The sequence below is a fragment of the Carcharodon carcharias genome, chromosome 10, assembly GCF_017639515.1.
Source record: "Carcharodon carcharias isolate sCarCar2 chromosome 10, sCarCar2.pri, whole genome shotgun sequence".
Classification (NCBI taxonomy): Eukaryota; Metazoa; Chordata; class Chondrichthyes; order Lamniformes; family Lamnidae; genus Carcharodon; species Carcharodon carcharias.
In genome coordinates, this window is record NC_054476.1 from 165,993,960 (window position 1) to 166,010,543 (window position 16,584).

The window sequence follows — 16,584 nt, forward strand, 5'->3', positions numbered from 1 at the left end:
CTGCAATTCTCAAACCCTGGCAACATTCTTGTAAATCTCCTCTGTACTATCTCTAGAGCAATTATGTCCTTCCTCTAATGTGGTGACCAGAACTGTATGCAAAACTGCAACTGTGGCCTAACCAGTGTTTTAGACAGTTCCAGCATTACATCCCTGCTGTTGTATTAGATACCTCATCCAACAAAGGAAAGCATTCCATATGTCGCTTTTACCACCTTATCCACCTGTCTTGCCACTTTCAGGGACTTATGGACATTCAATCCAATGTCTCTCATTTCCACTACCCCTCTCAATATCCTACCATTTATTGTGTATTCCCTTGCTTTGTTTGTCCTCCCAAAATGCATTACCTCACACTTCTCAGGATTGAATTCCATTTGCCATTTCTCCGCCCACTCAACCAAACCATTGATAGCATTCTGGAGACAAAAGCTATCCTCTTCACTATCAACTACAGGCCGGTTTTTGTGTCATCTGCAAATTTCCCAATTGTCTCTCCCACATTTAAGTCCAATCATTAATATATACCACATACAGTAAGGGATCCAACACTGAGCCCTGTGGAACGCCACTGGAAACCATTTTTCATTTGCAAAATACATCCATGGATCATTACCCTTTGATTCCTGTCACTGACCCAATTTTGGATCCAACTCACCACATTACCTTGTATCCCTTGGGCTTTTACTTCTCTGACCAGTCTGCCATGTTGGACCTTTTCAAGTTACTAAAATCCATGTAGACAACATCCACTACATGGCTCTCATCAATCCTCCTTATTACTGCCTCAAAAAATTCAATTAATTTAGCAACACACAACTTTCCCTTAACAAAGTCATGTTGACTATCCCTGATTAACCCATGCCTTACTGAGTGACAGTTTATCCTGGCCCTCAGCATTGATTCTAACTTACCAGGCGGCTTGCCCACATGACACTGGTGGAACACCAGCGGCAACGGGATGAGGCCCTTAAATGGCCAGTTAAGGGCCTCAGTTGGCCTCCGGGTCCTTGACCCTTCCTGTACCAGACTTGTAGGAAGTCAGGAAGGTGACAGGATCTACACCCTGCACTTGCTCCCCATTATTACAGTCCACCCCACCCCACCTAACAGCCCACCTCTGGAGGGAGCATTAAATTCCGCCCATGGTATTTGTGCAGTTGGTAGTTCAGTATTGTCGGAGGATTATTTTTTATTCATTCATGGGATGTGGGCATCGCTGGCTAAGCCAGCATTTATTGCCCACCCCTAATTGCCCTTGAGAAGGTGGTGGTGAGCTGCCTTCTTGAACCGCTGCAGTCCATGATGCAGTACTACTGGCAAGTTTTCATGGACTATTTAGGGGAGCTTTTCCTAGGTTTCTATCCAGTCCCACTGTGCTTGGGCATAGTGAATATCAGAACATTGTCTGTGTTCCTTTACAATCCCCTGGGTGGAGTTCCATCCCACCATCCCCACAATCACCAAAACAAAGTCCCTTTCTCGTCCCACTTCAATTTTCTCCCTTGATTCTGCTGGTTGTGAGTACACATCCCCTGACAGATAGGACAGCCTGGGCCTGACCTTTGTCAGCAGCGTTCTGTGCACTGCTGGGGATAAGATATTGCTGCATGGTTTTCACACATCATGTTCTGGATTCTGTTCCATTGTACATCCCACACCCCTTATTTCTATAGCTTTCAAAGACATGCAGACTGACTCAGGACCACAGCGCATTTACAAAGTCATTTTTATTTTCTTACTTTATTTTTGTGTGGGAATATTTAGATATTTTTTAGCCTTTTAGGTTGTGAATTATCCTGGGACATCCTGAGGCCATGAAAGGTGCTGTACCAGTACTAGTTCCTTATTTCTTTGTTTGGATTTCAACCCCCTCCCTTTGCCTGTCTGCTGCAATAATCTGCTCCTAAACTCCCAAGTTCTTGTATATATTTCTCACTCACCCAAACTGGCTGCCATGTGTTTGCCTATATAACAAAAGACACTTAAAAAGCAATTTGATGGTTATTAAGTGCTTTGGGCTGCCCTAAGGATGTGATAAAGGCTTCTTACAGTTGCACTGTACCCTTTCCACATGAGGCCTAGATAAATCTAGACAGCAGAACCAGCCTTCCAGAGGGATATTTTGTGAGAAAAGTTAACGAAAATTTGTTACTCAAGTTTCATTGGTTTATAATACCGGTTTAGTACAATCATGTTTTATTCACTTCAAACCAGAGGAAAATATATACTTACCAGCCAACCTACAGTACATTCTTATATTGAATCCCTAGAACACAAAAGCTTGCTTGTTGCAGCATATAATTAGTTTTAATGTAAGTTCCCTTTATTCATTTCTGTCTATATATATACATATATATAAAAATATATATAAAAAATATATTAAGTCCTTGTCCAGGTAAAATTACACCAGGGCAGATTTTAACTTTAGTTGAGATCAGAAAACAGCTTTCCCCAACCCTACCTTATAGCCACCCACCTCCCTGACTTTATTTAACCTCTTCATAGGCTTCCATGGAAAGGATAACTAGACCGGCTGGCTGTATGATAGGCAGCTGACCACACACCCCAACCCCCTGCAACAGTTAATGTTTACCACATAGTCACTTGATCAAAGTGACCTAAACAGCCTTTCTTTGTAATATGAGCATTTACAATAATATTGTGGCCTAAGTGCTTTCTCCTGATTACAAATAGTTTCAGGGGTTAAACTTCTAAATGGACCTATTTTATGATTTACATGTTTAAAGTCCAGTACTGGACAACTATCAATTTGCTGTCCATTTAGGAAGGTTAATATACAGGAATAATGAATGCAGCAGTATGGAAAGGTTATTGATAATTCAGTCAACGGGTTTTATAGGTGCCACTGAAAGAGAAAGGTTGAAATCATGCTATTTGGCATCTGTAACAAATACATTCAGAATGAGTTAAAGGCAACGGGATTTCATACTATTATATCGTATTGGAAGATCCACGAGTGTGGCGTAGATTTGTTTGTTGTTGTGAAGGGAGTAAGCACTTGGGAATTCAATCCACTCATATGAAAACCAAAAGATATTAACCCAAAATTGAGATAATGAGTGAAAGGACAATGGTAAGTTCTATGACAATCTTGCACGGTATCATATGCAAGCTTATTGACAGAAGCACAACTGATTCCTCCATCTCTGCGGTTATCATCGTTGATGAATCTTTTTGTGTGTGTGTATTCATTTTGGTGATCATAATGTTTTTATAAGATACAGCTCTGTGTTCATTTTTTTTCACCTTACAGTGGAATGATACATGTTCCTGCAATAAAAATCGGAAAGGCTATCTATTCAAGAGTGAAACTATTTTGCAGCCTGACGTCTATACAGAGTGGGAACTATAACAGGTTCAGAGGCAGATGGATAAAGTGGGAGAGAGGATAAGCTCCATTTCCAATCATTATATGCTAAGCATTTATTCAGCAACAGCAGTGGCAGAATGAGGTGAGACTTCAATCCATGTAAGTCCACAAAGAACAGGGCAGCATCTTAAGGAGCTTCGTTAAGCAAAAGCTTTTCTTGTCTTGTAGGTTGGAAGTGGGGCCACTCGGTAATAGAAAATAAACAGAGGGAGGGAGAAAATTTAAAAAATGGCTTTGTGACTCTGAGTCGTCAAATATTGGTGGGATGCTGAGTTCAAGGTAGTTTTACTTGAGGGAATGCCCAGGGCCTGAATTTTACCCTTTGGCAGGCGCGTGCGATCGGTGGGCCCAGGAAATGCACTGCCAACCGCGATTGGCTCCCGACCACGATTTCACGCTGGCTGGCCAAATTAACGGCTCGGAAAAGCTCAGCGCTGCCAGGGTGGGGGCGGGCGATGATGCCGCTGCAGGCGGGGGTGAGATTGGCGAGCGAGCTCCCCGAAGGCAGGCGGCTGCCTCAGGGGAGTTGCGGACCTGCAAAATAACGAAATAAAGCAGTTAAAAAAAAAAGCTGCGAGAAAATGTCCGTGCGTCACAATCCAGCACCTGAAAGCGCACTTCATAAAAATGCTGTCCCCAGATATTTCTTCTTATTTTATTCCCTAATGGAGGTTTCATCTCACCCTTTGGTTGAGGTTTGATGAGAAATGCAAAGGCTGCCTGGCCGATTCACCCCGGCCGCCAACTGTAAGGTCGGGCAGACCGTGAAAAATTGCGGACGATTGCGCCGTTAACGGGCTTAGTTGCCCTCTTACTTGTTGGCGGGCGCGCTTCCAGCTTTTACGCTCGCCCGCCGAGCGAAATATCGCGCGAGTGCTCGATGACGTCGGGAAACTGGCCCAGGGTCATCCCGCGTGATCTCCTGCCCGATCGGGTCAGGTGCCACCTGCCCACGCGATTGTAAAATTCTACCCCTTGAAGCATAGACACAGCTCGGTCATCAGCAGCCCCTACAAAGGAAAAAGATGCAAGCTTTTAGGGTTCAACAACATCACAGGTCAACTTTTCCATGGACTTCCTGACCTTTTCCATTGTCTGAGCTGCTTTCTATTCCTAGAGCTGGGTCCCATAGATTCACAGGGAAGCCTCATGGTGGTGTTTGCTTTATGACGCACAAGGCAGTCTGCAGCACAAATATAAACAATGGTGTCGTTCTGGGCCAGAGCAGGGAACATTGCCAGCCCTGTGGAGATGGCTATGCGGTTGGGGGCGGGTGTGAAAATTTGGAACACCGCACATCGGCTCAGCCCCTGCCCCCAGGAGATCTTCCCGAATGCAGACTCACTGCACTGGCAGCAGGTTGCCAATCAAGGCAATTAAAAGGGGTTTTGGAAGCAGCTGGAACCTCGAAAGTGGTGGATGGGCTCGTGTCAGACATAGCAAGCAAGAGGAGGCAGCTTCACACCGGCAGGTCCGAGCCTCATTTGAGGCTGTTGAAGAGCTCACTGGCAGCAAACAGCAAGGCCGCTGTCTACCCATATTGCCCCCTTGCCTCTGAGTGAAGAGATCATGGACATGGATGTCATCAATGGTCAGATGCGGTTAACCTTACATTCATCAGTTTTGGCCCTGATCACGGACATGGATGTCATCAATGGTCAGATGCGGTTAACCTTGCATTCATCAGTTTTGTTCCTCAGCAGTTCTCCCATTGATCTCACAACGGAGACTGTCAACCTTTATTGGAGTGGGCCTCGATGTCCTGAGCTTCTGCCTCAGGAACTCACCCAACATCCTTACTTGGACGACAAATATGGAGGGGACTTCTTAATTGGCCGCCTCCCTGTCAGCGTACCTCTGGCCTGTGCATGATCAGGACCTGGAAATGGTCTTCAAGACTGAATATTTTTGAAGAGGCAAAGATTTCATTCCTAGGCTCGTCTTTTTAAAACAAATGAAAATGAAGAAAACTTTTGAAGTTAGAATGTAATTCTATGTGTATTGACTCAGCACATCTATGCACGCATAGCTTGTGAGCATTAGGGTTCTATCAACAGCAAAGGGATGAATGGTCAGATAATCTGATTCTGGTGCTCTTGGTTAAAGGAGAAATAGCGGTCAGGATATTGGGAGAAATCGCTATTCTTCGAGAGTGTCATGGGATCTTTTACCAGAACAGGCAAATGTTTAACATCTTAGTTTAACATCTCATTAGAAAGATGGCACCATCAACAAAGCAGCATCCCTTCGGCAATGCACTGAGGTGGAAATGTGCAGAAATCTGAGGTGGACTTGAGCTTCTGTTATTCTGTGCTTTTCAGAAGTATTTACCTCTTACTCCTGTGGTGTCTATTAATGCCACCATAAGAATATTAGAAGCAAATGCCTTTGGGTAAATTGAATATATGCCCTTGCAATTATGAATCATGTAAGTGAAACACTCGGGAGGATAGACAAGTACACTTTGTATGTCTGAAGTATTGGAGTTAGAAATTAACTCCTGTCTTTGTAAGAAATTATGTTTCTAAACATTACTTCAATTGTGCACAGATCAATAAAATAGAGACCTCAGGAGCCAAATGATGCTTCACTCAGATTTATTTTGCACACCTGGAATTTTTTCTCTCAAAGGCTTTGAAGGTCTCCAGGTATTTATTATTAAATTGAGGCTGCAGATGATCGGGGACACAGGTTGAACATTTGTATTTCTCTTTAATTCGCTTTCCTCGTTCAGTTTCCTCAATACAGATTGTAGCAATACCTATAAAGGGAACAAAAAACATTACAAGACATAGACGGAGGAGAAAGACAACATGGCTCACCTACACTGCCAAAAACTGTTTGCAGTCCTGCCTTCCCTTCGTCAGCCAAAGCCATGTATCCTACCCAAACAGAACACTAGCATGCTTCCTGCTGTTTGTTGAGACAAGACTATCTCTCCATCAGCATATTAAGCTTGCTGGGTTATTTGAAGCTGAGCAGAATGATTCCCAGTTCCCTATGCCACCAGGTCATATTGATGAGCTAAGCCAGCTGGGTCATCGATTAACAACACTCTTGCACATTGTGAACCTGCCAGGTTCATGGCTCAGAACGTTGAGTCTGACATAGACGGTTGTCTTGGTTCCACCATCAGGAATGTAACCTTTGTACCAACTCAGCCCCAAGGAAACCCCACTCACTAGCTTTCCCTTCAAGAAAGATATTCATTACTTGATCAGCAGTCTGCATAGGGTCCAGTTCCTAGTGGGGTCCTGTAAGGATCCATGTTATGAGTATTGCTCTTCAGTTCAAGGATTTGGTGAAGGCAGCAGGAGAACAATTCCTAAGTTTTCTGATTCCACAATGACGTCTGCGGAACTTAAGACTTTCTATTAAATAGATGATCTTCACGTGGGGCAGAGTTTTACCCTTGGCGTGCGGGATCAGTGGGGGTGGTTTGGGAATGCGACTGCCGCCTGTGATCGGCAGCGCTCTGCAATTTTACGCGGGCAGGCTGATTAAGGCCCGCCCAGCGTGATACGCGGCCTGGAATGTGTGCGAAGGGGTGGGCGGGGGGCAGGGGGCATGATGCCCACCGGGTCCATGGCAACCCAGCGGCCGATTCAAATGTGGCCCCCGCAGCACTTGGGATGCCACCACTGAGGGACGCGGTGTTGCTAATGGAGACGGGCAGCGGGTGGACACAGCAGGTGGGAGGGCAGGCCGGCGGGGGAGTTGGCCCCACCAATCTCGGACGAGTGCCTCGCAGCCCTCCTGCAGGAGGAGGCAGCCAGGAGAGAAACCCTTGTCCCCAGGGACAGGAGGAGGAGGCTCCCCCCACTTCACCAAGAAGGCCCAGGAAGAGGTGGCATCCAGGGTCAGCAGCCATGATGTGGCGAGGTGCTCATGGGTCCCAGCGCCGGAAGCCCTTCACCGATCTGCGATGGGGGAGGGTGAGCACCGTGCTGGCATGGGTCACTTTGCAGAACAGGTAAGAGCTGCCCATTCCCCTCTTGGACCTCGGAGGTGTTAGAGTGTGAGTGACAAATGTCAATGAGGCAGGAGCTGGCCAAGGGGGTGAGCCCTGGCTGCTTGGACTGAGTGCCTTGTGGCTCCAGGGTCACGAATCACCTGATTCCTGCGAGGCGTTCCTCAGATGGGGTTGACCAGGCTGCAATGGTGCTGCAGGGACAGGGTGGACTAATCAATGCTCCCCTGCCCTTTCAGGAGAAAACATCCCATAATAATGCTGAGGGGTCACGGATTAGCGGGGGACGCTCACACCTCCTCATCCTAACTCGGTACGAGCAGGAGGCCCTGGAGAGGTGCCATGCACCTCGGTCAAGTGGCCACAGTGAGGTTGGGGTGTCAGAGGAAGGTTAGAGTGCAGTGCACTGAGGTGAGAATATCGGTTTTTGCTACCATTCCAGTGTAGTCTCTATATTGATGTGAGCCTGGAACCTGGATTCCCCATTGATAATGGAAAGACGAGGGCACCATGATGCATATCTCTGTCTCATCAGGGTGCCAGGCATGCACAGTGACATGTGCTTCTTCTCCCTTTGAGGCTCACCAGTAGCCCCTCGTTGTGAGGAGCCTGAAGGCTGACTGACCTCTGACCCCTGAGGACCACCATGCTTACCATGCACCTGCATCACACCCTCTCTGTCAAGCAGGCACGAGCGCAGATACCAGCACCTCGGTGGACATAACATTGCCGTGTAGTCTATTGGTGCACATTGATGAGGGCACTTCACACTCACATGAGGTGCAGGTGGAGGCAGAGAGTGCCCAGGGAGCTGGCAGTTGGAGAACTGCAGGGGACCAGGAACATGCTCAGTCGGTGGCTGATGATGAGCCTCTGGAGTTGTCCCTGAGGCAGCAGATGCTGGAAGTCCAGCAGGGTGTGCAGGAGGATCTGGTGGAGATTCATGAGGGAATGCGTGCCGTGATGTCCATTGAGGAGGAGTCCCTACGGAACATAAGCACTGCCTTACGGCCGCGCACAATGCCTCCTCCATGAAGAGAGCGGCGACTCTCACGGACAGGCTCCTCCAGGGACTCAATCAGGGCTTCCTGGAGATGCACTTGGACCTGCAAGCCCTCACAGCGGCAATGACCTCAGCTGGTCACATTCAGCGTGGGAGATGGATGAGGCACCCAGTATCCCAGGTAGATGCCCATCCATCAACGGTGAGCAGGGAGGTCCAAAGCGACCTGACGTTGGCAACTGTCGTCTCTGCGGGCTCCTCTCAGGGTGCTCAGGATGATGGCAGCAGCTCCTCCGCCCCTCTGCCAGTGACCATGGTATCTGTTGAGGCTGCAGAAACTGGGGGCGATGCCAACCGTGGCACTGGCCGCTCCCTCCCAGGCGGGGCCAGCACAGGCTTCACTGGCCAGACGACGCCCACCAAGGTCTTCAAGGCCAACAAGACAGCAGAGTGAGCGGGCTGTCTCCAATGCCAGTGCCAGCGAGGGCTGAGCACCTAGACGTAGAACCCACAAGCGAAAACTTAAAGCACCTCAAACACAGCACGGGCCTATCACGGGTGATATTTGGTTCCCCTGTGATGGAAAACACCAGTTAATGTTAATTTCTGCTACTTTTAACATTCATAAGTAAATGAGATGTTATCTTGTGCTATTTGCCTCTGTTATGCTTCATTTGTTCTGTAAGTGCAGGGTAGGCTTATGATGTTATGATGGACGTGTGTCTCCTGAAACTTTATTGCAGAGGCACATGGTTTATGTTGTTGACCAAGGAACTGGTCCTGTCAGGGATCAAGTATGGAGCTTGCAGCCCCGGCATGTGGTGGTGGTTCTTATTTGGTAGTCTAGCTGAAGGAGCATTGGATCAAAGCCTCCAAGGTGTCCCTGCTTCCCTGTAGGTTACCCAGGTCACGTCCATGCCCTCAGCATTCTCTTCACCATGCTCTTCCTCAGACTAAGCACTGGATTCATCGTCTGAGGCCTGTGCAGCTGCATCAAGATCTCCTTCCTCCAGTGTCCCCAGTTGCCAGTGCCAGATTGTGGAGAGTGCAGCACTCAGCCACTATCAGTGACACACGACCTGGGGGGTATTGCAGTGCACCCCTTGAACAGTCCAGGCATTGGAAGCACATCTTGAGAAGACCGATGGCTCTCTCCACCACAGCCCTTGTGGTGCCCTGGCTCCTATTGTACTGCTGCTCAGCTTCTGTTCTTGGATGGTGGAGGGGCGTCATGAACCACCTTCTGAGGGGATAGCCCTTGTCACCCAGCAGCCATCCATCCAGCCGGGCTGGAGCACTGAAGAGCCCCGGCACCTGGGAGTGTCTGAGGGTGTAGGTGTCGTGGGAGCTGCCTGGGTACCTTGCACAGACTTGTAGAATCAGCATCCTGTGGTCACACACTATCTGCACGTTCATGGAGTGGAAGCCCTTCCTGTTGACGAAGGCACCGGGCTCAACTGCTGGCGCCTTGATGGCCACATGTGTACAGTCTATAGCACCCTGGACACGGGGGAAGCCAGCAATGGCCGCGAAGCCTCTGACTCGCTCAGCCTGGCTGGCCTTGTCCATACAGTAAAGAATGAAAGTCAATGCTCACCTGAACAGAGCTTCTGTCACCAGTTTGACGCAACTGTGGACAGCTGATTGGGAGACTCCACACAGACCCCCCACTGAGCCCTGGAAAGAGCCAGAGGCATAGAAGTTGAGGGCCACTGTGATCTTCAGAGCCACTGGCATGTGGTGTCCACCCACACAGTCAGAGCTGATCTCAGGGCCGATCATCTGACAGATGGAGGTCACTGTCTCCAGTGAGAGACGGAGCCTCTGTCGGCATTGCGCCTCAGACATATTGAGGTGGCTGCATCGCCACCTATAAATCCTGGCAGCAGGATAGTGGCATCTTCTGAGGCCCCTTCCGCCTTGGTCTTCCTGTAGTCCCTGCGCCCCTTGTGCCTGCGCCTCTCCTCCCAGAGGTTGCTTCCCTGGAAGCTGCATTGGGACAGCTGGCCTCCTCCCCCTTCTGCCCCTCTCTTCCTCCTCCAACAGACACCACAATCCCCATTACCAGGGTAAGGGAAGGCTGTCTGATATCTGGAAGGCCCTGTGTGGTGTGAATCCTCCAGGAGCCTGGAAAACAACACCGAGTCCTGAACTGAAGCCTATAAAACATCTCCTTGCAGCTCTGAAGTGAGATGAAGCTGCCTTGTTCACAGAAGCAAGTGATATCTTAAACTCTGATATCCTGCGCTCCTCACTAATCACTTTGACAAGGCCACTGACCCCTCTTATCCCGCCCGTGGATGAGGTTTTGATAATTGTGGCCTGCCACAGGCAAAACGCCTGTTTGACAGCCCGAAGATCGCAGGGGGCTACGTAAAGTCAGAGACAATCGGTGCCTTCAGGGACTTAACTAGACACTTAATTAATGGCGGGTGTGCATCCATCTCCATTGCGCACCCACTTAGCGAAATATCGCCAGAGTGCACATTGATGTTGGCACGCACAGCCGATGCCAACGCAACTTATTTAACACTCGAGTGGGTCAGGTTCGCCCCCACCAGCCAAGCTAAAAATTCTGTCCGTTGTCCTCTTTTTTTCCTTCCTCATCTGCTGTTTCCTTTGCTTCCCTTACTCCTATGTTATTTTTACTGTCACTCCGTGATTCCCAAACATTAAGATAAACAAGGAATGTGAGGAGCTACAGGATAGCTTCTGGTACCCTCCAAGAATCTTGGTGCCCATTTTGATAGAGTCCATGTGTATTAATAATCCCATGTATTAGGATTTTTTTGTTCATATTCATATTCCCACCATTGTTTCCAATAAAATACTGGAATCGGCAACAGCATGGGAAAGTTTCCTTGTTTATTCAATATACGTTATGTTGACAAATGAGGTACTTGATATATCCCGTACCACATTAGATGATGCACAAAATCAATGTTAGCTCACAAAAAATGCTACTGAAATGGGTTTGAAACTGAAGATTGTGATGCCAATACATCCAGATCGAAAATAATTGGGTGGGTGGGCAGGCGAGCGTGATTGGTGTGCCTGCGATCGGCCCCCCGACCACAATTTCACGCTGGCTGGCCAATTAGCGGAGGGCGTGCGCTGATGTAAGCGCGGGATGAGGGCGGAATGAAATCTCCCTGAAGGCAGAGAGCTGCCTCAGGGGGCTGAAGACTTGAAAACAGTTAAATAAAGTTTGCAACATCAGGAATAAAAATGCCCACTCATCGCAGCCAGCCACCTGAACATATACATTATAAAAAATGCTGTCCATAGATTTTTATTTTTTTTTTAAATTTAACAATGGAAACCTCACCCCGCCCTTGGATGAGATTCCATGAAAAATGCGAAGTCGGCCTGGCTGATTCTCCCGTCCGCCAGCCTTAAGGTTGGACGGGCCACGAAAAATCGGAGACAGTTACAACTTTAATGACCTTAATAGGCCTCTTACTTGTCGGCGGGTGCTCTTCCGACTTTTGCATGTGCCAGCGGACTGAAATATCGCGCGAGTGCAAGATGACATCGGGCCGCCCTAAAATTTCTGCCAATGGACTAGGTATTGCCTTGGATGGAATATAGTTGGGGAGGATTAAAGAATCACACTGTCTGCTCAACACTGTTAGAACACAGTTGGACATCTACATTGTCGCAGGGAGCGGAAGCTTAATGAATATTTTTAACATCCCCTTTCAATAGGGTTGAGGCAAACGGCCCTCCCTCAAAATTTTGACAGGGGTGTTTGTTCTTTGATTAAAATACCAGAATAATAAGTTTAACGATGTGCTAGAGGTGTTTACTCTGGCAGTGATCAAGTAGCATCATTTTCTCTCCCTACCTGCAATAGTTCCACCTTGTTCTTCAATGAGTGCAATTGCAGCCTCCATCGTGCCTCCAGTCTCAATCCACTGGTCCACCAACAGGACTCGTAAACCTGAAATCACAATTTTTGAGGTATTTCTTTGGAAAGGTACGTATTTTTTGGCCCCGCTTCCCCAGCACTCACCATTCTCTACTGAGAGTAGAAGCCACCCTGCGACAATGCTTTGTCGTTAGCTGGTAAGAATTATGCAAGAGTAGCCCAGAGTGGACTTTCCTTTGGTTTTCCCTTTCCCTTATAAGTAATCGAATATTGTTTGCTTGGTGCTTCTCCACAATGGTGCCATTAACTCACAAACTGAGCAATCAATTAATTCTACTGTCATGCCCAGTGAAGGCATGTCCTATTCATAACTTTAAAAATGGACTGCATTCAGTATATAATTTTCTGTAAACTATTTTTCCTTTGAGAATTGACACCAAACAGGCTACTAAGATGGCTGTTAGGGGGTCAGATGGCAATTGCAATTTCTGCATTGACTTAGAAGTATATCAAGTCTCCAGAAAGTTCCTAATTGAATAACCTTGAGTGGGGAGCCACCCCTTGGATAGACAATCCCAGAAGGAACCCACCCTTGGAATGTATACCTGCTATTGTTTGTGGTTTACCAAAAACTCAAAGTCAATAGACTTTCATATTTCATGCCTCCAAGTTCGAAATTTAATAAAAGAGAACTTCAGAAAACCAGTTAACCACAACCACAGTGTGAATGATCATCATCTATCTCCCAAAGTGTCGCAATGATTTCATATTTCCAAACCATTCTGGGAGAACAACAGCAGTTGATCATGTGACTGAAACTGTCTTCATATAACAAGTCTTATTATCCAGGGAGAAACTTGTCAGTCTGCAAGGAACATTCACTGCAGAACTCCAGTTGTAGAACAAGGCAGTAACACCTATGCCTTTTTGAACCTGGAGACTGCTACATCTTAAAGTTCTGCCAGATTGATTCCTATTCCAAGTCCACTTGTAAGGAAGCTTAACCTGCTGGCAAGGGAAAAACTACAAGTAATCAAATTTGCGACCTGCTGAACATTCATGTCTTCGAGGGAATCCAGCAATAATCCTGATATATGACTCCAGCTATTGAACCCACCTAAACTAACCTTTCGGAGTGAAAATACCGCCTTCAATGGGCCTGCAATGAGCCAAACACATGAACTATTCTTTTGTTTACAACTTGCAAAGGTATATTATTCTCTTGAACTGTATCTTTCTTTTGTGTGTGTGTGTGTGTGTGTGCGTGTGTATGAGTGATTTAGCTTTTAGACCTTCAGGGTGAATGCGTGAAGAAAACATCCCCTTTATTTAAATCCACGAAAGCTTGCTGCTGTTATTTAAATTGACTGCACATACTCCTGGGACTAAGAAACACACACATCGTTTTTTTCAAAAAACACACTGATTATGGATAGTAATGGAATGGGTGCAAGAGTTTCAATTCTTTCCTGACCCTGACCATAACACTACCATCAATGAAAGAAAAAGAAAGGGAGAAAAGGACAAAAGAATAGAGTATCACAGAGGCACCCAGCGCACAAGAGGCATGACATGGTTAATAAGATATATTCTTATTCAGCACAAGAGTTACTGATTTGCAGTAAGCTCTTTATAAATCAACGTTATCGCTTAAATGGACAATTATAGGGGTAGAACGCTTTTTTTTAAGAGAAGTTGGGTCCCCTTGAATAATAACTTGGCTTTTGCCTCAACCTTTGGCTAAGATACCATTTGTGGCAGCGAAACCAATGTCAATTCAAATGCCCATGGTGCTATTTGAAGAAGAAAAGTAAGCATCCAGCATTTCATAGTCAATCAGCTCCACCCAAAAAAATCACATCAACTGTGCAAGTTCCAATTTTCCAATTAATTTTGACAAAGTGTTCATAACATTAACTTGTCTGTTGTCTCCACAGATGCTCTCTGCCTGCTGAGTATTTCCAGTGTTTTCTGTTTTTGTTTCAACTTTCCAGCATCTGCAGTATTTTATTCAAACTGGTCATGGATCTCATTTTCTGTTTGTGGGATCTTGCTACCTGTAACTGGCTGTTTTTTTTAATGTTTACACAATAGCAATGGCTGTGCTTCAAAAGTAATTCATTTTTGTTTTGTCATGAGGATATTGGTATATAGATGCAAATTCTTCCTAACATGTTGTCGAAGAGCTTTGCCCTTTAACTTATCTCTTTCTAGACTCTAGAGTTTAATCTTCTCTACTCTTTACTTATGGACTAATTGATCCCCATTACATTGGACATCATTCTTGTTGCTCTTCTCAGTGCCTTCTTCAGTTCATGGGTCTCCTGTTGTACATTTTATTTTGAGGCAATTCATTTTTGAGGGTTTCATTTTCACATGCAAATCAGATGAGCCAAGGCTGATTCCTCATTTGTACTTCAGATTTTGCTCAAGTTTACCAGCAGCTGGTCAAAAGCTACCTTTAAACAGTCACAAATAGGGTTTGTTGTTGGCTGGAGCTGTGAATTAATGAGAGTCAATTTGTGATTTACAATTTGGTAATAGTTAATCTTCAGCAGTTTGAAATCTTTTAGCTTGCATTCTTAATAGCTGGTTAACATTACACTTGAACTGTACAAAATCACTTTCGCCTACCTGCAATTGGTCCAGGATATAACTGACAGGTTTACATTATGTCACCTATTTCCTGTATAATGATTGTGCCCTGATTATATCATGACATTTTGAGTAGGGGGTACAGAGCTGTAGTGGTTATTTCAATAGACTAGTAGATCTGGTCTGGCCAGTAACCCAGGAAAGGTTAGTTCAAATCCCATGATGGCAATTTGGGAATTTGAATTCAGTTTAAAACCTGGAGATAAAAGAGGGTATGGTGGGGTCATCAAATTTTCATAAAAACTCAATTTGTTTGTTAATATCTTTTAGGGAAGAAAACCTGTTATTATTAGCCAGTCTGATTTAGATGTTACTCCAATGCCATATCAACGTGCTTGACTTTGAACTACCCTCTGAAATGGTCCCGCAAGCCATTTAGTTGAAGGCATCGACAGACCTGCAATAACTGCCAGTCTCGACAGCAGCATCCACATCCCGAGTATGAAACATAAAATGATATGTCATCAAATACCAACCTGTTTTAACCACATCAGTGCGCATTTCCAACACTTTCTGTTGACCTGTGTAGTCGGAGTAGGCTTTGCCCTTGGTTTCTATGCAGCTGTGACCCTCTTTCCGGATTGTTAAAAAACCTTTTCCAAGACGGTTGGCTATAGCTGCTCCTAAAATGGCAAAATAGCAGGTTTGAATCTCATGAGTGTTTGGTAAAATTTTAACTCAAATAGTCTGTTCTCACTCCTCCTCGGTGAAGGCATGAACTCCCATGGCCTAAAATATAGATATTCTTCAAGTGAAAACTAGAGATATTGCTCCTAACAAATCACTAATTGCCCTCATTCCTGTCAGTCCAAGTAGAGCCCCTATCTTTGACTCCTCAAGTCACAGAACAGCGAAGCTAGCTGATATCCCCACACAAGTTTATTTATTTCTTCATTCACAGGATATGGGCTTCGCTGGTTGGGCCAGCATTTATTGTCCATCCCCAGAGCTCTGAATAAGAGCCATACAGACTCGAATCGTTAACTCTTATCTTTCTCTCCACAGATGCTGTCAGATCTGCTGATTTTTTCCAGCTTTTTTGTTTTTGTTCCAGATGGTGGCCTTGTCCTTCTAGATGGTAGTGGTCATGGGTTTGGAAGGTGCTGTCTAAGGAGCCTTGGTGAATTCCTGCAGTATATCTTGTAGATGGTACACACTGCTGCTACTGTGTGTCGGTGGTGGAGGGAGTGAATGTTTGTGGATGTGGTGCCAATCAAGCGGGGCTGCTTTGTCCTGGAGAGTGTTAAGATTCTTGAGTGCTGGACTCTTCCAGGCAATTGGGGAGTATTCCATCACAGTCTTGACTTGAGCTTTGTAGATGATGGAGGAACAGAAAAATAATTAACGTTTCGTGTCCGTATGACCTTTCTTTGAGTCATACGGACTCGAAACGTTAAATCTGTTTTTCTCTCTCTACAGATGCTGCCAGACCTGCTGAGTTTTTCCAGCAGTTTCTGTTTTTGTTTCGGATTTCCAGCATCCGCAGTATTTTGCTTTTATCTTGGTGGTCCCACAGTTTCCCTAATCATCAATTTTATTTGCGTTGCTGTGTTCCTCCAAATTCAAGTTAAGTCCTGGAGTTCAGGATTTATTGAAAGAATGAAATTACCAGCAATTAGCCGGAAATGAGTGGTTTGTAGTTTGGTTTCCATGTTGAGCAGTATTTGGATCTCCTTTCGGGTAACATGTGG

The 16,584-nt window shown here is 45.9% G+C and overlaps 1 protein-coding gene across 1 annotated transcript in view; it reads right to left on the minus strand.

Moving 5' to 3' along the window:
• Positions 1-5,974: 5,974 nt before the first annotated feature.
• Positions 5,975-16,584, minus strand: part of zgc:174895 (uncharacterized protein LOC100126024 homolog) — a 31,120-nt gene continuing 20,510 nt past the window's right edge. Inside the window, exons 5-7 of the mRNA XM_041198244.1 lie at positions 15,370-15,516; positions 12,215-12,310; positions 5,975-6,155 (exon numbers count right to left, since the gene is read on the minus strand). Coding sequence (XP_041054178.1) covers positions 5,992-6,155; positions 12,215-12,310; positions 15,370-15,516 — 407 coding nt within the window. The 3' untranslated portion in view covers positions 5,975-5,991. The remainder of the gene's footprint in view (positions 6,156-12,214; positions 12,311-15,369; positions 15,517-16,584) is intronic.